We start from the raw sequence: 20,764 nt of genomic DNA on the forward strand, positions 1-20,764 counted from the left end.
ATAACAAGAAGATAGAGAAAAAGAAGAAGCTTATCGACTACGGCGTCAACACAAACTATAAAGGCGGACCTGCGCAATTTTTCAGGATTCATGCAGATCCCAAATACAGATCAGCAGGTACCAGAAGGTAAGAAAAGTTGCTTTTGCATAATATTGCGAAACAAAACGCCAGATAATATGTCTTACCTTATACACACATCATTATAATACTCGTATGTTGAAGCACATCAGGCGGTGCGGCTTCATAGCTTACCAAAGTCGTACTAAAAATGTTGATAGATTTTTGAGCGTCGTGTGTAATGTTCTATATTTTCAATGGAACATATAAAATGTCGATGTTGTTTACTTGAGTCATATTACCATCATAGTGCAGTTTACACGCATCTCTCATGTTTGACTGCCATCTACTGGTCACACTTATTACACCATGTACCAAATAAAATTGCTTCAAGATCGGTAAGCAAAACCAGAATTATTCCGTACATTAGGCCATAATAATACTGGTATGTTGAAGCACATCAAGCGGTGCGGCTTCATAGCTTACCAAAGTCGTACTAAAAAATGTCGATCGATTTTTGAGCGCCGTGTGTAATGTTCTATATTTTCAATGGAACATATAAAATGTTGGTGTTTTCTACTTGAGTCATATTTAGGGATGTCCGATAATATAGGACTGCTGAAATAATCGGCTGATAAATGCTTTAAAATGTAATATCGGAAATTATCGGTATCGGTTTCAAAATTTTTGGTGTCGGTTTCAAAAAGTAAAATTTATGACTTTTTAAAACGCCGCTGTATACACGGACTTAGGGAGGAGTACAGAGCGCCAATAAACCTTAAAGGCACTGCCTTTGCGTGTCGGCCCAATCACATAATATCTACGGCTTTTCACACACACACAAGTGAATGCAAGGCATTCTTGGTCAACAGCCATACAGGTCACACTGAGGGTGGCCGTATAAACAACTTTAACACTGTGAACACACACCAAGAAAGAATGACAAAATTTCGTGAGAACATCCGCACCGTAACACAACATAAACACAACAGAACAAATACCCAGAACCCCTTGCAGCACTAACTCTTCCGGGATGCTACAATATACACCCCCTCCCCGCTACCCCATATACTCACACCTCAACCCCGCCCACTTCAACCTCCTCATGCTCTGTCTGGGAGAGCATGTCCCAAATTCCAAGCTGCTGTTTTAAAGCATACTAAAAAAAAATAATGCACTTTGTGAGTTCAATAATAAATATGGCAGTGCCATTTTGGCATTTTTTTTCCATAACTTGAGTTGATTTATTTTGTAAAACCTTGTTACATTGTTTAATGCATCCAGCGGGGCATCACAACAAAATTAGGCATAATAATATGTTAATTCCACGACTGTATATATCGGTATCGGTTGATATCGGAATCGGTAATTAAGAGTTGGACAATATCGGCATATCGGATATTGGCAAAAAAGCCAATATCGGACATCTCTAGTCATATTGCCATCATGGTGCAGTTTACACGCAACTCTCATGTTTGACTGCCATCTACTGGTCACACTTATTACACCATGTACCAAATAAAATTGCTTCGAGGTCAGTAAGCAAATTTAGAATTATTCCCTACATTAGGCACACCAGGCTATAAGGCGCACTGTTGAGTTTTGAGAAAAAATAAAATAAAATTAAGTGCGCCTTTTGGTCCGGAAAATATGGTATATCTAAGTTATTTGTTTATTTTTTTTTCAAATTAAGACTCGATTTAGAATCGGGATGAATAAGAATCCCGATTTGGATGTAAATTGATTTTTTTTGTGCACCCTTACCAACCAAACCTAACCCCCCTCCCCCCCTCCACATCCCACCTCCAGGATTGTAACTAATGTAAATATTTCAATGTATATATTCTGATGATTAACTTGTGTGATGACTGTATTATGCTGATAGTATATATTTGTACCATGAATTGATTTACGTGGACCCCGACTTAAACACGTTGAAAAACTTATTCGGGTGTTACCATTTAGTGGTCAATTGTACGGAATATATACTGTACTGTGCAATCTACTAATAAAAGTTTCAATCAATCAATCATAAAACCCTCGTATTAAGTTCGTAGTATGACCTGCCTGAAATCACCTGATAGCAATTTATATAAATTGTGAAGAGGAATGGAGCTATAAGTGGCATTTATCTAGGGCGCTGTGTTAGAGGTGGAAAAGTCAAATAAAAGCTGATGACCAATGGAGAGTCAGAATGCCCGGTCATGCTGACCTACTGATTTAAAAAAAAAAAAAGGAGAAAAGAAACGACAGATGAAAGAAACGGAGAAAGTGTCACATCTCCGGAGCTGTGTTTTCAGTTATCTACTACCATGCATAGCATATCGATCGCCAAGGCTTTGCAAACGTTGTGCCATAATCAATACTCAGCAGACTGCTTTGCTCCGTTTTTATTATAGGCCTGGTCGTAAAGTTAAGTACGAGCCATTATCAAGAATAGCATGGGTTCCCAGATTTATGTTATTTGGCCTCATCAGTGTCAGAGTTATTTACGACTGTCGCAAGAGTACTGTGGACTGTGGCAGTGACGAGAGGCTTTAACAAGAAGCTATGAACTGAGCTCGTTTTACACCATCACCTCACCCCGATTCCATCCAATCAGGGCAATGGGTTCTGCTTCGGCTGAGAAGTTGGACCGTGGAAAATCAATTATTTTCTTTTATAATGAAACAAAACAAAAAAATACACACCGTATTATGTTTTTGTGCGGAGTGGAGGTACAGACCCTCTTCCACTGAGAAAAAAAATAATCCAGAACCGCATGACATAACAGCTTATAAACGTTTTAAGAGTTTTGATTTTTTTTTTTCCTGTCCTGTTAGAGCAGAACACAACAAATAGAAGTGCATGTTTAACTTCCTGTTCCACTCAGGATGGAATTCAAAGTATCTCTAGTAACCCACCAGTGCCTCCATGGAAATGCCCCCCTCTACCTCAAGGAACTACTCACCTCCAAATCCTCCACACGAAACCTCCGCTTCGGACAGGCTAACATCCTCCAACTTTCGAGGACAAAGCTACGAACAATGGGAGACCGGGCTTTCTGCTCCGCCGCTCCCAGTCTGTGGAATGCTCTCCCTGACCACCTGAGGGCACCACAGACTGTGGGTGTTTTAAAAAAAGGCTTAAAGGGGGACATTATCACAATTTCAGAAGGGTTAAAACCATTCAAAATCAGTTCCCAGTGGCTTATTTTATTTTTCGAAGTTTTTTTCAAAATTTTACCCATCACGCAATATCCCTAAAAAAAGCTTCAAAGTGCCTGATTTTAACCATCGTTATATACACCCGTCCATTTTCCTGTGACGTCACATAGTGATGCCAACACAAACAAACATTGCGCATAGAACAGAAAGCTATAGCGACATTAGCTCGGATTCAGACTCGGATTTTGGCGGCTTAAGCGATTCAACAGATTACGCATGTATTGAAACGGATGGTTGTAGTGTGGAGGCAGGTAGCGAAAACAAAATTGAAGAAGAAACTGAAGCTATTGAGCCATATCGGTTTGAACCGTATGCAAGCGAAACCGACGAAAACGACACGACAGCCAGCGACACGGGAGAAAGCGAGGATGAATACGGCGATCGCCTTCTAACCAACGATTGGTATGTGTTTGTTTGGCATTAAAAGGAAACTAACAAATATGAACTAGGTTTAAAGCATATGAAATACATTTGGCAACAACATGCACTTTGAGAGTGCAGACAGCCCAATTTTCATCAATTAATATATTCTGTAGACATACCCTCATGTCAGCAGGCCAGGGAAGCTAGGGTCGATATTCTTCTCTTGATCATCTTCGGCGGCATAAGGGACGGTGTGAGCCAAGACATCCAGGGGGTTTAGCTCGCTCGTCTGCGGGAACAAACTGCCGCCATTGCTTGCCGTGCTACCGAGGTCCTTTGTCCCTGAATTGCTCACACACTCCGGCAGATTCAATGGGGGTCTGGCGGCAGATTTCTTTGACTTTGTCGTTGGAAATGCATCTGCTTTGAGTGTCGCAGGATATCCACACATTCTTGCCATCTCTGTCGTAGCATAGCTTTCGTCGGTAAAGTGTGCGGAACAAACGTCCAATTTCTTGCCACTTTCGCATCTTTGGGCCACTGGTGCAACTTGAATCTGTCCCTGTTCGTGTTGTTACACCCTCCAACAACACACCGACGAGTCATGATGTCTCCAAGGTATGGAAAACAGTCGAAAAAACGGAAAATAACAGAGCTGATTTGACTCGGTGTTTGAGAAAATGGCGGATTGCTTCCCGAGAGCGAATAATAGAAAGGCGTTTAATTCGCCAAAATTCACCCATTTAGAGTTCGGAAATCGGTTAAAAAAATATATGGTCTTTTTTCTGCAACATCAAGGTATATATTGACGCTTACATAGGTCTGGTGATAATGTTCCCCTTTAAAAACCCTTCTTTTTAGAAAAGCCTTTATTTAGATATATGCATACTAGTTTTAGCTATTTGGCTGTTCTTGTTTTTATTTTATTTTTTTTAATTTTTTTTTAATACACTGTAGCACTTTGAGGTTGTTTACTCAATGTAAAGTGATTTTTTACAAATAAAATCTATTATTATTATTATTATTATCATTATTAACGGGGGGCAACTAATGTGGAAACCCATGCTTTAAGATCACTTGTCGGGTAGCATTGCTTTGACCCAACCTGCTATATAAATTTGACTGACGATAGGGATTTTTAATAATCGTCGTATGTTGATCACACATCGGGTTGACGACGACATGCAAACGACCGCATCCTCCACACACTGCAAAGTCCTTGCTAACAAGCTTGGGATTTAACGAGTTCCACATCCTGGCCTCAATGGCTGGCAAATAAACTTTCTGACCAGTAACATTACCACTGGAGCAGGGGTGTCAAACTCATTTTAGATCGGGGGCCACATGGAGGAAAAAAATCTACTCCCAAGTGGGCCGGACTGGTAAAATCCCGGCGCGATAACTTAAAAATGAAGACAACTTCAGATTGTTTCCTTTTTCTTTTTTTTTTAAAGAACAAGCACATTCTGAAATTGTACAAATCATAATGTTGTTGTTTTGTTTTCTTACACTTACATGTTGCGGTTAGTAGTAGGGATGTCCGATAATATCGGACTGCCGATATTATCGGCCGATAAATGCTTTAAAATGTAATATCGGAAATTATCGGTATCGGTTTCATAATTATCAGTGTCGGTTTATGACTAAAATTTATGACTTTTTAAAACGCCGCTGTGTACACGGACGTAGGGAGAAGTACAGAGCGCCAATGTGTCGGCCCAATCACATAATGTCTACGGCCTTTCACGCACACAAGTGAATGCCACGCATACTTGGTCAACAGCCATACAGGTCACACTGAGGGTGGCCGTATAAACAACTTTAACACTGTTACAAATATGCGCCACACTGTGAACCCACACCAAACAAGAATGACAAACACATTTTGGGAGAACATCCGCACCATAACACAACATAAACACAACAGAACAAATACCCAGAATCCCTTGCAGCACTAACTCTTCCGGGACGCTACAATATACACCCACTCCGCTACCTCTATTGCCTATCTCTAATTCACAGTCGTCTAGCCGTCTACAGCGTTTCTACTCGTATGGATTCTTCATTCATCACTTTTTACAATGCAACTAAAACTATTCATACTTATTAAACCAGCCCATGTGTGATGTCTGTCGTAGGGTTTTCATGCATATTTGTATGTGCTATCGTAATGTAATCAAACTAGTGTTGTTAGCATTAGCTAATATGCTAACACGTTTAAAAGTGTCTGTGTCGGTATTATTAACTTACAATGGCATTCTTTTTGTAATGTTTCAGTTCCACAAATTCCTCAGAATCCGTTCCCTACTATAGATGTTATGCCATATCGCCTACCTCTAATTCACAGTCTTCTAGCCGTCCACAGCGTTTCTACTCGTATGGATTCTTCATTCGTCACTTTTTACAATATAACTAAAACTATTCATACTTACTAAACTAGCCCATGTGTGATGTCTGTAGGAGGGTTTTTATGCATATGTGTACATGCTATCGTCATGTAATCGAACTAGCGTTGTTAGCATTAGCTAATATGCTAGCACGTTTACAAGTGTCTGTGTTGGTATTATTAACTTACAATGGCATTCTTTTTGTAATGTTTCAGTTTCACAAATTCCTCAGAATCCGTTCCCTACTATAGATTTTAGGCCATATCGCCTATCTCTAATTCACGAACTTCGTCGTCCATAGCGTTTCAACTCTTATAGATTCTTCAGTCATCACGTTTTACAATATAACTAAAACTATTCATACTTACTAAACTAGCCCATGTGTGATGTCTGTAGGAGGGTTTTCATGCATATGTGTACATGCTATCGTAATGTAATCGAACTAACGTTGTTAGCATTAGCTAATATGCTAACACGTTTACAAGTGTCTGTGTCAGTATTATTAACTTAAAATGGCATTATTTTTGTAATGTTTCTGTTTCACAAATTCCTCAGAATCCCTTCCCTACTATAGATTTTAGGCCATATCGCCTATCTCTAATTCACAAGTCTTCTAGTCATCCATAGCGTTTCAACTCTAATAGATTCTTCAGTCATCACGCTTTACAATATAACTAAAACTATTCATACTTACTAAACTAGCCCATGTGTGATGTCTGTAGGAGGGTTTTCATGCATATGTGTACATGCTATCGTAATGTAATTGAACTAGCGTTGTTAGCATTAGCTAATATGCTAACACATTTACAAGTATCTGTGTCGGTATTATTAACTTAAAATGGCATTATTTTTGTAATGTTTCTGTTTCACAAATTCCTCAGAATCTCTTCCCTACTATAGATGTTAGGCCATATTGCCTACCTCTAATTCACAGTCTTCTAGCCGTCCATAGCGTTTCTATTCGTATGGATTCTTCATTCATCACTTTTTACAATGCAACTAAAACTATTCATACTTATTAAACTAGCCCATGTGTGATGTCTGTAGTAGGGTTTTCATGCATATTTGTACGTGCTATCGTAATGTAATCAAACTAGCGTTGTTAGCATTAGCTAATATGATAACACGTTTACAAGTGTCTGTGTTGGTATTATTAACTTACAATGGCATTCTTTTTATAATGTTTCAGTTTCACAAATTCCTCAGAATCCCTTCCCTGCTATAGATTTTAGGCCATATCGCCTACCTCTAATTCAGTCTTCTAGCCGTCCATAGCGTTTCTACTCGTATGGATTCTTCATTCATCACTTTTTACAATGCAACTAAAACTATTCATATTTATTAAACTAGCCCATGTGTGATGTCTGTAGTAGGGTTTTCATGCATATTTGTACGTGCTATCGTAATGTAATCAAACTAGCGTTGTTAGCATTAGCTAATATGCTAACACGTTTACAAGTGTCTGTGTTAGTATTCCTAACTTACAATGGCATTCTTTTTGTAATGTTTCAGTTTCACAAATTCCTCAGAATCCCTTCCCTACTATAGATGTTAGGCCATATTGCCTACCTCTAATTCACAGTCTTCTAGCCGTCCATAGCGTTTCTATTCGTATGGATTCTTCATTCATCACTTTTTACAATGCAACTAAAACTATTCATACTTATTAAACTAGCCCATGTGTGATGTCTGTAGTAGGGTTTTCATGCATATTTGTACATGCTATCGTCATGTAATCAAACCAGCATTGTTAGCATTAGCTAATATGCTAACACGTTTACAAGTGTCTGTGTTGGTATTATTAACTTACAATGGCATTCTTTTTATAATGTTTCAGTTTCACAAATTCCTCAGAATCCCTTCCCTGCTATAGATTTTAGGCCATATCGCCTACCTCTAATTCAGTCTTCTAGCCGTCCATAGCGTTTCTACTCGTATGGATTCTTCATTCATCACTTTTTACAATGCAACTAAAACTATTCATATTTATTAAACTAGCCCATGTGTGATGTCTGTAGTAGGGTTTTCATGCATATTTGTACGTGCTATCGTAATGTAATCAAACTAGCGTTGTTAGCATTAGCTAATATGCTAACACGTTTACAAGTGTCTGTGTTAGTATTCCTAACTTACAATGGCATTCTTTTTGTAATGTTTCAGTTTCACAAATTCCTCAGAATCCGTTCCCTACTATAGATGTTAGGCCACATCGCCCATCTCTAATTCACAGACTTCTAAACAGTCAGACTCTTTTCATAAATATGCATTTCCCGTGTTAAGAAAATCCTCAGATCTGCAAAAAAAACGACAACAAAGCGGCTGCCGCCCCTGTTATAGCCTCTACTGTCTCTGTAAATCTGGCCTACAGTATCTTTTGAGACTTTATAAAATCGACCCTTTTTCCGGCAAGTAATTCATAACCAGAAAGTGCGGTTTCCTTAAAAGAAAAAAATGGTCTGTGATGTAAGTAAAGAGAGAAATGAGATCTTGACATCATATCAGAACATGACAATCCACACTGACCATAAATATACAGTAGATGCTGTAAAAAGCAGATAACACCTGCAAACATTTGCCAAATACTTGTTTTGGCTTTACTCTACATCACGAGTTGGAAAGAATGATACAAGTACACAAAAATAATAATTAATACTGTAATGTGATCGCTCTTCTACAGTTAACTTTAGTTGTGATCTTGCATGAGATATAAAAAATGGTCAAAATACCAAATTTTACCCATACTTATTCCCCAAGCTTTGAACCCTGCGGATTATAAAACGGTGCGGCTAATTTATGGATTGTTTTTCGCTAACGGCCATAATGTTTTGTATTTAACAAACAGTTTTCATGGAACACCGTCAGACACTGACAATGTGTGTTATTGTTTGTGCTATATATCTTTTGGACGAGTTTGCTCACTGCAGGCGCTGCAGGTTAAAAAATAATTTCCTGTTTGGTCCTTTGAACCGGAAATACAAACGTCAATAGTGTTTCCGCTCGAAAGCATTCTTCATTCATCATCGCGAGCAAAGTCTGTAAGTTTTACAATACAACTAAAATAATTCATACTTACTAAACAGTCCCATGTGTGATGTTTGTAGGAGTGTTTTCAGGGCGTATTTGTACATGCTATTGTATTGCAATCAAGCTAGTGTTGTTAGCATTAGTGAATATGCTGACACGTTAACAAGTTTCTGTGTGAGTATTATTAACTTGGCATTCTTTTTGTACCGTTTCAGTTTTTGTAAATTCACCAAGATGTCACTGTGGCGTTATTGAGTCTGTTTAGCTTCCATAGCTAGTGGGTCCATGACGATGACTTCTGTTTTGTTTGAGTGGCTGTTTTACTGCCTTGTGACAGGCTCCGTTTGGAAACAATTAAAGTATGTAAAACATTTAAAAACTCTTTTGTACTGGTATACATCTGCGGCTTATAGTCCGGTGTGGCAAATTTATGGATTTTTCTTCGCTAGCGGCCAAAATGTTTTGTATTCAACAAATAGTTTACATGAAACACCATCAGACACTGAAAAGGTGTGTTATTGTTTGTGATATATATCTTTTGGACGAGTTTGCTCACTGCAGGTGCTGCAGGTTAAAACTGCATTTCCGGTTTCGTCCTTTGAACCGGAAGTACAACCGTCAATAGCGTTTCCGCTCGAAAGGATTCTTCATTCATCATCGCAAGCAAAGTTTGTAAGTTTTACAATATAACTAAAATAATTCATACCTACTAAACAGTCCCATGTGTGATGTTTGTAGGAGTGTTTTCAGGCGTATTTGTACATGATATGTTGACACGTCAACAAGTTTCTGTGTGAGTATTATTAACTTGGCATTCTTTTCGTACAGTTTCAGTTTTTGTAAATTCACCAATTCATCACCGTGGTGTTATTGAGTCTGTTTAGCTGATTGGAGGGCTAACTTCCACAGCTAGTGGGTCCATGACGATGACTTCTGTTTTGTTTGAGTGGCTGTTTTACTGCCTTGTGACAGGCTCCGTTTGGAAACAATTAAAGTATGTAAAACATTTAAAAACTCTTTTGTACTGGTATACATCTGCGGCTTATAGTCCGGTGTGGCAAATTTATGGATTTTTCTTCGCTAGCGGCCAAAATGTTTTGTATTCAACAAATACTTTACATGAAACACCATCAGACACTGAAAAGGTGTGTTATTGTTTGTGATGTATATCTTTTGGACGAGTTTGCTCACTGCAGGTGCTGCAGGTTAAAAAAAATAATTCCTGTTTGGTCCTTTAAACCGGAAGTACAACCGTCAATAGAGTTTCCGCTCGAAAGCATTCTTCATTCATCATCGCAAGCAAAGTTTGTAAGTTTTACAATATAACTAAAATAATTCATACTTACTAAACAGTCCCATATGTGATGTTTGTAGGAGTGTTTTCAGGCGTATTTGTACATGCTATCGTATTGCAATCAAGCTAGTGTCGTTAGCATTAGCGAATATGCTGACACTTTTCTGTGTTAGTATTATCAACTAACAATGGCATTCTTTTTGTACAGTTTCAGTTTTTGTAAATTCACCAAGACGTCACCGTGGCGTTATTGAGTCTGTTTAGCTGATTGGAGGGCTACCTTCCACAGCCAGTGTGTCTATGACGATGACTTCTGTTTTGTTTCATCGGCTGTTTTACTGCCTTGTGACAGGCTATGATAATAAAGGTATGTAAAACATTTACAAACTCTTTTGTACCGGTATACATCTGCGGCTTATAGTCCGGTGCAGCTAATATGTGTAAAAATAAGTATTTTTTCTAAGATTTGGTGGGTGCGTCTTAAATACTGCTGCACTCTACAGTCCGGAAAATACAGTAACTTTCCAAAAAAACTTTGCAGCCAGCCACATTGTTAGTTTGCTTGCTGAGGTAAACTTTGTATCATACTGAACTGTACCAAAGAATCTCATAGAATGCAAGCAAAAAACATGTTTGTGCACTTTAAACTACTGTAAACTTATTTGTTTATACGGAAAATGTAAATCTCACAATTCCCATGGTTCAACAATTCCCTTAACCTCCATATAATACATAACATGGCACAATGACAAATTACTGCAATGTGGATTTACTATTTGGGAACAGGGCTTTTTTTCTCTTGTGATAAAACTTCACCCACAAAAAAAAACAACGCTTTGCTTGGAACAGTTGCTTCTGTTGGAAGATCGCATTAACCCAGATATAGATCAAGACCATTCCCTTGTGAGAAAACAACGTATAAATTCTGCTGATTCAATGCCAGGTTAAACAGAGCAGCGGTGGCGGCGGGAGAGAAGACAAAAAGGAAATGGCAACATGATGCAGATCCAAAAAAAATGACTCGTTCCAGAGCTTACCTTGAAGTCACATATGCAAGTCATTATGTTCCCAATTCTTAGGCACTCGGCGTCGAACTTGCACGTGTTGGTGTCGCACAAAAACAGGTCCGTGTCTCGGTCATCGAAACCTGGAGGATAAAAGACAAGGAGAGATGTCAACAAATGTGCTCTCGTAAAATCTATTTACATTCCGTCCTTTTGACCGAACATTTATTTTAACCGTCAATTGAGTCATTGGTGATGCAAATGTGCATTTATGCAACTCTGTAAAATGTATTAACCGTAGCAGAGTGAGACATGGCATTGTTCTTTTGTATGGGAAATAAGAAACAATGATCAATAAAACATGTTTTTGAATGAAGGACCATATTATCGATACTAGGGGTTGCGCAATATAAACAATATTGACAGCGACAAGCCAACACAATGTAGTATTTTTGCTAGCGCTGACTGCAGGTGCTACGGGGTGAACCTCGACAATATTTCCTTCTTTTTAGCGCAATAAAAACGGAAGTAAAAGTGCTGTCCGTCTTCTAGTCGTCCATAGCGTTTCTACTAGTATAATACTCGTAAATAAGTCACTGGACATATGAGGACTTCAAGGTCTTTTAACACTACGTGAGTTGTGTGCTCATCCGTGTTTTTTAAAAATGTTGATTTCTATTTACTGTTTTATTGGTTTTACCCTGTAAAATCGTTTTTTAATCATATTTATTTTTATACCGGTTGTATATTTATTTATTTTTGTTTTGTTTTTATTAAGTCATTGGTGGAGCTAAGGATAATATTTGAATATTGTTTTTAATATTGTTGTGCAGCACTTTGGAAACATTTTTGTTGTTTAAATGTGCTACATAAATAAAGTGGATTTGATTGGATTGAAAGAAAAAAATACAATTCATGAATTAGTAAGAAAAATAAACAGAACTAAATTCCTCTCGGAAGAGACTCTAATAATGTGATGACAACATTACAGCAAACAATTTCCAAAGTGCGTGCACCGTCCAAAAATATGCAAATGTGGGTGCCAGAGAATATGAATGAACATAAATAACAACTATGTACATTTGTGAACTAATGCATTCAAAAGAGGCTGTCATATTTTTCCTGATTTATGCTTTGATAATTCATGTTTGTACACAACAAGGCTCGACTCCCACGGCAGTAAGCTGGGGCAATGATGAGATTCAGGCAGCACGGGAGATCTCCTAAGACTCCATCAAAGCATCCTGAATCAAATCAAAGAGCGACATGAGTCTGAGACTGCAGACAGAGCTCGAGGCTATCAGTCTACCTGGACTGATTGCTCTCAGAGAGCGTCCCCGGCGATGCATTTTGTTGTGAAAGCATACAATATATTTGAGGTATGATGTACCGTTCATTGATACGAGGTTATTAATGAGTTCTGAAGAGGTTTGATCTTCATTTTTAAAAAATAAAGACATTTTCAGTTATCATTTCTGCTATTGAACATCAAAACAATACATCGTCTATATTTTATGTATTTATTTTTGTATGATTACCTTATTTTCTTATTTTTTTACCATGGCTTTGAACTACGCGGCTTATTAAGCGGTGCGGCTAATTCATGGATTTTTCTTTAACGGCCATAATGTTTTGTATTCAACAAATAGTTTTCATATAACAGACAGAGACACTGAAAAGGTGTGTTATTGTCTGTGCATTTTTTCCTTAAAACTTGATGGTGCGCCTTATAACCCAGTGCGCCTAATGTAAGGAATACAATTGGTTGAGGTTACCCATCTCAATGCTTTTGTTGTGTTGGACGGGGTGATAATGGTCTTAAAGTTGAAAATGTCAAGAAAAGCTTTCACTATGTATGATCATGGTCAATTATAATGATCATGATGGTTTCGAACACCCCATTTACCACTGGATGAAGGGCATTTTTAGTCAACAGCCATACATGTCACGCTAAGGGTGGCCATATAAACAACGCCAACACTGTCATAAACATGTGCCATATTGTGAAACCACACTAAAGAACAATGACAAACACATTTCGGGAGAATATTTGCTCCACAACACAACATAAACACATCAGAAAAAGTACCCAGAATTCCCTGCAGTACCAATTCTTCCGGGACGCTACACTATTTTATTTGGTACATGGTGTAATGATAAGTGTGACCAGTAGATGGCAGTCAAACATAAGAGATAAGTCTCAAGTAAACAACACCAACATTCTAAATGTTCCATTGAAAATATAGAACATTACACAGGCTGCGCAAAAATCTATCAAAATGTTTTAGTAGTACATGTTTTAGTGCCATTTCTAATATAAAGTAGTGTAAAGTTCTTAATTATATCTATCAATAAACTTGCCATGAAAGCGCTAAAACATACCGGTGTAGTGAGTTACATTATTCACCCAAGGAACTTTAGTTATTAGAGAGTATTATTATGGTGTGTGTATAAGGTAAGACATACATTTCCTGGCGTTTTGTTTTGCAATATTATGCAGAAACAAATTGTCTTACCTTCTAGTACTTACTGACCTGTATTTGGGGGTCTGCATACATCCTAAAAAATTGTGCGCACCCGCCTTTGTAGTCCGATAAGCTTCTTATTTTTCTCGATCTTCTTGTTATGGGATATTCATCCTCCGCTGTTGCCATTTCTAATGTAAAGTAGTGTAAGGTTCTTACCTATATCTGTCAGTAAACTAGCCATGAAAGCACTAAAACATACCGGTGTAGTGAGTTTACATTATTCACCCAAGAAACTTTAGTTATTAGAGAGTTCCGGTCGGACGGTTTTTCACAGGTGGTTGTTTCCGGATGAGGAGATGCTGCTCAGTTATTGATTTAAGTAAAGTCTGAATGTCATTAAAACAGTTAACTTCATCTTTTGACACTTCTTCCACTCCCGTCCTTGCACGCTACACCGCTACAACAAAGATGACGGGGAGAAGACGCTGCTGAAGGTGAGCCACGTAAATAAAACGGCGCATCCGGAAACGACTGTCGGAAAGCAACTCGAAGATGATCTGTAAAACATAATCTATGCAACATTTTGACCAAAGAACCACCTTTACATGTTATGTAGACCGGTGTTTTTCAACCTTTTTTGAGGCAAGGCACATTTTTCTCATTAAAAAATCCGGAGGCACACCACCAGCAGAAAACGTTAAAAAATGAAACTCCACCATGTCGTCGTGTCTTATTTTGAGTTTGTTGGTGTTTTCCTGTGTGCAGTGTTTTAGTTCTTGTCTTGCGCTGTTATTTTGGTGGCCCTTCCTGTTTTGTTGGTGTTTTCCTGTAGCAGTTTCATGGCTTCCTTTGAGCGCTATTCCACACACCTGGTTTGTGTTAGCAAGCAAGACTATTAACATTGTTGCTATCCTTCTTTGTGTGGACATTGTTGATTGTCATGTCAAGAACGGATGTACTTTGTGGACGCTGTAAGTTTTTGCTGTCGTCCAGCATTCTGTTTCTGTTTACTTTGTAGCCAGTGCAGTTTTACTTTCGCTTTGCATAGCCATTGCCTTTCCCTTTCGTTAATTTTTGGTTAAAGCATTACATACCTTTTTACCTGCACACTGCCTCCCGATGTGGTCTGCATATTGGGATCACAACAAACCATGCTTTGTCTCACCCGACACATTCCGACTTTTACAAAGCAATTAACTACCTGCTGCCTCCTACTGACATGGAGTATTATTATGTGGTTACCCTGCCGAGTTTTACACAGCACAGACACTAAGCAACGGCACATTATTTGCAGATTATAATTATTGATTTGCAAAAAATATTTTTTGGACCAATTAGGTCAGGGGTCGGCAACCCAAAATGTTGAAAGAGCCATATTGGACCAAAAATACAAAAAAAAAAAATCTGTCTGGAGCCGCAAAAAATTAAAAGCCATATTACATACAGATAGTGTGTCATGAGATATAAATTGAATTAAGAGGACTTAAAGGAAACTAAATTACCTCAAATATAGCTACAAATGAGGCATTATGATGCAATATGTACATATAGCTAGCCTAAATAGCATGCTAGCATCGATTAGCTTGCAGTCATGCAGTGACCAAATATGTCTGATTAGCACTCCAACAAGTCAATAACATCAACAAAACTCACCTTTCATGCACAAGCTTAAAGGTTTGGTGGACAAAATGAGACAGAAAAAGAAGTGGCATAAAACACGTCCTAGAAAGTTATACATGTAAACAAACTACGGTGAGTTCAAGGACCGCCAAAATTAGTAGGACAAAACGGCGCTCACCAAATACTCGAATCAGTGACGCATGTTTAATATAAACAGTGTGCTTTATAACAATTAGGGAGGTTTGTGTCATGTTTGTCCTCCTACAGAAACCATATTAAAACAAAAAATAGATTTTTTTCCCCTCATCTTTTTCCATTTTTCATAAATTTCTGAAAAAGCTCCAGAGAGCCACTAGGGCGGCGCTAAAGAGCCGCATGCGGCTCTAGAGCCGCGGGTTGCCGACCCCTGAATTAGGTGAAGTTGCACACCAGACAATATCTCCCAGCACAGTGGTTGAAAAGCACTAATGTAGACCACAAGAAAGTTTTACATTTAGAAAAAAAGTAAAATAAAATATGACTCCTATAATGTGGGATCTGAGGATTTTGTTGTGGCTTGTGCAGCCCTTTGAGACACTGGTGTTTTAGGGCTTGTTTGATAATGCGCCCTATAATCCGGTGCGCCTAATATATGAAAAAATATAAAAAATAGACCATTCATCGGCAGTGCTCTATGGTCCGGAAAATACAGTATTTTGAAACAGCCCTTTTTTTTATATGCAATAAAGTTCAAGTACAAATTGGTACGTTTTGTCTTTTATGGACAGGTAAAATGATGAAATACCGCTTCCTCAGTTATTTAGGACATTTTTCACATGTCTTACTGTACAGTATCCTACTATTATTATAGCTTTGAATTCAGATGTCAATATTACCTACTAATTCATATAGAATAACACGTACAATAATATTTAGGTTTGATAATATCATCAGACATGTGGTTAGTAGTTATTTTCTTGTTTGAGATGTCTTTGGAAAATAAATATTTTGAGTCCTATGTGACCGGACACACACACACCTCTTCAAAAAATCCTCCTGCACCCCCGTGCACCAAGCAGTCATAACGAACGGTGGAGAGAGTGATGGTGAAATGAGCCTGCAATTTGCCAATGCCATAAATGACCATAAAGTGCAAGCTCTCTGAACAGATATACAGTTGCTGAGTCAAGAGCACAGCTGTAAGAGGCGCTTGGAGTGTCTGGACGAGACAAAGCCCTTAACTCAAAAGAGGCCCATCAGAGGGAATCTCAAAAGCCAGCAGCAGGCGTATTATCTTCGCGAAGGGCTATTGTTACAGTGACAATGATACAACTGGTTCACTATATAATACTACTGGTTAGAGATGTCCGATAATATCAGACCAATAAATGCTTTAATATGTAATATCGGAAAATTATCGGTATCAGTTTCAAAATAATCGGTATCGATTTCAAAAAGTAAAATGTATGACTTTTTAAAATGCCGCTGGGAGAAGTACAGAGCGCCAATAAACCTTAAAGGCACTGCCTTTGCGTAACGGCCTAGTCACATAATATCTACGGCTTTTCACACACACAAGTGAAGGCAATTCATACTTGGTCAACAGCCATACAGGTCACACTGAGGGTGGCCGTATAAACAACTTTAACACTGTTACAAATATGCGCCACACTGTGAACCCACACCAAACAAGAATGACAAACACATTTCGGGAGACCATCCGCACCGTAACACAACATAAACACAACAGAACAAATACCCAGAACCCCTTGCAGGACCAACTCTTCCGGGACACTACAATATACACCCCCCGCTACCCCCTACACGCCCCTCCCCCCGACCCCGCCCACCTCAACCTCCTCATGCTCTCTCAGGGAGAGCATGTCCCAAATTCCAAGCTGCTGTTTTGAGGCATGGTAAAACAAATAATGCACTTTGTGACTTCAATAATAAATATGGCAGTGCCATGTTGGCATTTTTTTCCATAACTTGAGTAACCTTGTTACATTGTTTAATGCATCCAGCGGGGCATCACAACAAAATAAGCCATAATAATGTGTTAATTCCACGACTGTATATATCGGTATCGGTTGGTATCGATCCGTTGTGGTGAAGAAGGAGCTGAGCCGGAAGGCAAAGCTCTCAATTTACCGGTCGATCTACGTTCCCATCCTCACCTATGGTCATGAGCTTTGGGTTATGACCGAAAGGACAAGATCACGGGTACAGGCGGCCAAAATGAGTTTCCTCCGCCGGGTGGCAGGGCTCTCCCTTAGAGATAGGGTGAGAAGTTCTGCTATCGGGGGGATCTCAAAGTAAAGCCACTGCTCCTCCACATCGAGAGGAGCCAGATGAGGTGGTTCGGGTATCTGGTCAGGATGCCACCCGAACGCCTCCCTCGGGAGGTGTTTAGGGCACGTCCGACCGGTAGGAGGCCACGGGGAAGACCCAGGACACGTTGGGAAGACTATGTCTCCTGGCTGGCTTGGGAACGCCTCGGGATCCCCCGGGAAGAGCTGGACGAAGTGGCTGGGGAGAGGAAAGTCTGGGCTTCCCTGCTTAGGCTGCTGCCCCCGCGACCCAACCTCGGATAAGCGGAAGAAGATGGATGGATGGATGGTACTTTGGGAGGGTGACTTCGGAGTGACCCTATCTGAGGAGAGCTGGACAGAGCCTGTAAATAGAATTCATAAGTCTTATTTGTGCTAGACACAGCCTTATTCAAAGCAAGTGAATACATCATACTTATTATACCAAGGTCTGGCTGGCTTAAACGTATGACAAAATATCAGTATTATGTAATCGGTGTCAAGAGTCTTCAGCTAACGTTAAATATATGTTTTAGATTTGCCCGTCCCTGTACAGTTCTTGGACTGAAACTTTTAATATTTTGTTTTTGGTAATTGGCCCATGGGTGTCAAACTCTGGCCCGCGGGCCAAATTTGGCCCGCCGTGTAATTTTATTTGGCCCTTGAGGCAATATCAAATTAACATTAGGGCTGGCCCGCCGGTATTATACAGCGGCGATGCCGCTGTAACACCGCATTCCCCGCTAATACTCATACTTGCCAACACTCCCAATTTTCCCGGGAGTGCCCCTCCTGAAAATCTCCCGGGGCAACCATTCTACCGAATTTCTCCCGATTTCCACCCGGACAACAATATTGGGGCGTGCCTTAAAGGTACTGCCTTCAACATCCTCTGCAACCTGTCGTCAGGTCCGCTTTTCCTCCATACAAACAGGCCCAGTCACATAATATACGCGGCTTTTATACACACACACAAGTGAATGCCCTACATACTTGGTCAACAGCCATACATGTCACAGTGAGGGTGGCCGTATAAACAACTTTAACACTGTTACAAATATACGCCACACTGTGAACCCACACCAAACAAGAATGACAAACACATTTCGGGAGAACATCCGTACCGTAACACAACATAAACACAACAGAACAAATACCCAGAACCCCTTGCAGCACTAACTCTTCCGGGAGGCTACAATATACCACCCCCCCCCCCCCCCGCTACCACCAAGCCGCGCCCCCCCAACCCCGCCCCCGCCCATCAAGTAAATGTTGCTATTTACCTCAGAAGTCTGCAAATAGAAAAAAGGCATTCCATTTTTTATTTAAATTGTATTTAATATACCATTTGTCATAACTTGGACTGTGGCGTGGTTTGTTCTCCCGAGGTGCAAAAGATTTGGACCAGATGTGGCGTGAAGGTGAATACATGATTTATTTAAACACTATAACTACAAAAAAAAGTACAAACGAAAAGCGCGCACAGTGGCGGAGAAACAACTTGGCTATGAAAACAAATACTTGCACAAAGGCAGAAACTATGAACAATTAAACAAAAACACTAACTGTGGTATTAATAAACAAAACTTACTTGGCATGGACAAAAGGAGCAGCATGAACAATGGACATGAAAAAAGTGTCAGGAATGTGCAGAGCAAAAATGTGGGATGTCACCAGACAGACAAACTGAAAACAATGAACTTAAATACTACAGACATGATTAACGAAAACAGGTGCGTGACTCAAAACGTGAAACAGGTGCGTGACGTGACAGGTGAAAACTAATGGGTTGCTATGGTGACAAACAAGAGTGCACAATGAGTCCAAACGTGGAACAGGTGAAACTAATGGGTAATCATGGAAACAAGACAAGGGATTGAAAAGCCAGAAACTAAAGAGTCCAATAACTAAACAAAACAAAACAAAACATGACTAAAACAAAACATGATTACACAGACATGACACCATTGATGTTTTTCGTTTGTTTTTGGAAAGTTGATTTTGCACTATTAAGTTATATAAGCGTCGCTTGTTCCATATTCAGCGTTAAAGCAAATCAGTGTAGCAAACTGAGCAATAATTAACGTTTTATTCGTGCACTTTCTCTTGCTACTTCAAGGCTTGAATGTTTGATTCATTCATTATTATTTTATTTTCAAATGTTTTATTAGCCTGTGGAAAAAGTGTATTTTGATATTTACCTCAGAAGGCTGCAAATAGAAAAGAGGCATTACATTTTTATTTAAATTTTATTTGATATGCCATTGATATTTTTTCATTATTATTATTATTATATACTCGATTTTGCATGTCACTATAAAGTTATATAAGCCTTGCTTGTTCAATATTCAATGCAAAACTTGTTTGGGTCCCTATTAAAAGGTTCATTTGTTCAACCTTGGCCCGCGGCTTTGTTCAGTTTTAAATTTTGGCCCAGCCTGCATTTGAGTTTGACACCCCTGCTCTAAGCGGATTATTTGTGTCCTCTTCTCTGAGCAAATCCAAAAATTATAAACATAAAAATAAAAATCTAGACTTCTTAAAGAACTAATTTTTTGTGTTTGAAACAACACTTACAGTGTGAAACACGTTTAGCCTCGTGCTCCAGTGATAATAGTACTTGAAGTGGACCTATTATTCAAAACAACCTGTCTTACCTATTGGTTCTTTTTTATTGCTTTAAAAATATTGCTTTGCAGCCCATTGTGATGCTCGCAAGTGTCGATTCCTTTTGCGGTCGACATCAGGTGACAAGCGACAGCCCCAGTCAACCACAATACACATATACTGTAAACAGAAGCCAGACAACCATTCAAACACACATTCACGCCGTCTCTGAGCAGAAACAGACCCATGCTGCCTGCACGGATCTCATCTGAGTTAACCGTAACACGTCACAAGCGCCGTAAGAACAAGCAATCGTCACAAAGCGAGCCAAGTTGAATCCTTTAACATAATTACTGAACATCAATAACGTTCTGGTGTATATTACTTTTTGTATTTTATGAGTTAGTCAAGAAACCAGGACAGAAACATGTATACAGCTCTTACA

At 39.2% G+C, this 20,764-nt stretch overlaps 1 protein-coding gene across 2 annotated transcripts in view; it reads right to left on the minus strand.

Annotated features, from left to right (window-relative positions):
* The window catches only part of LOC133574376 (tomoregulin-2-like), a 381,317-nt gene that overhangs the window by 298,823 nt on the left and 61,730 nt on the right, over positions 1-20,764 (minus strand). For both annotated transcript variants that reach the window (XM_061926544.2, XM_061926545.2), the window contains exon 2: positions 11,370-11,479. In XM_061926544.2, coding sequence (XP_061782528.1) covers positions 11,370-11,479 — 110 coding nt within the window. The remainder of the gene's footprint in view (positions 1-11,369; positions 11,480-20,764) is intronic.

This window comes from Nerophis lumbriciformis, linkage group LG31 (genome assembly GCF_033978685.3).
Source record: "Nerophis lumbriciformis linkage group LG31, RoL_Nlum_v2.1, whole genome shotgun sequence".
Classification (NCBI taxonomy): domain Eukaryota; kingdom Metazoa; phylum Chordata; class Actinopteri; order Syngnathiformes; family Syngnathidae; genus Nerophis; species Nerophis lumbriciformis.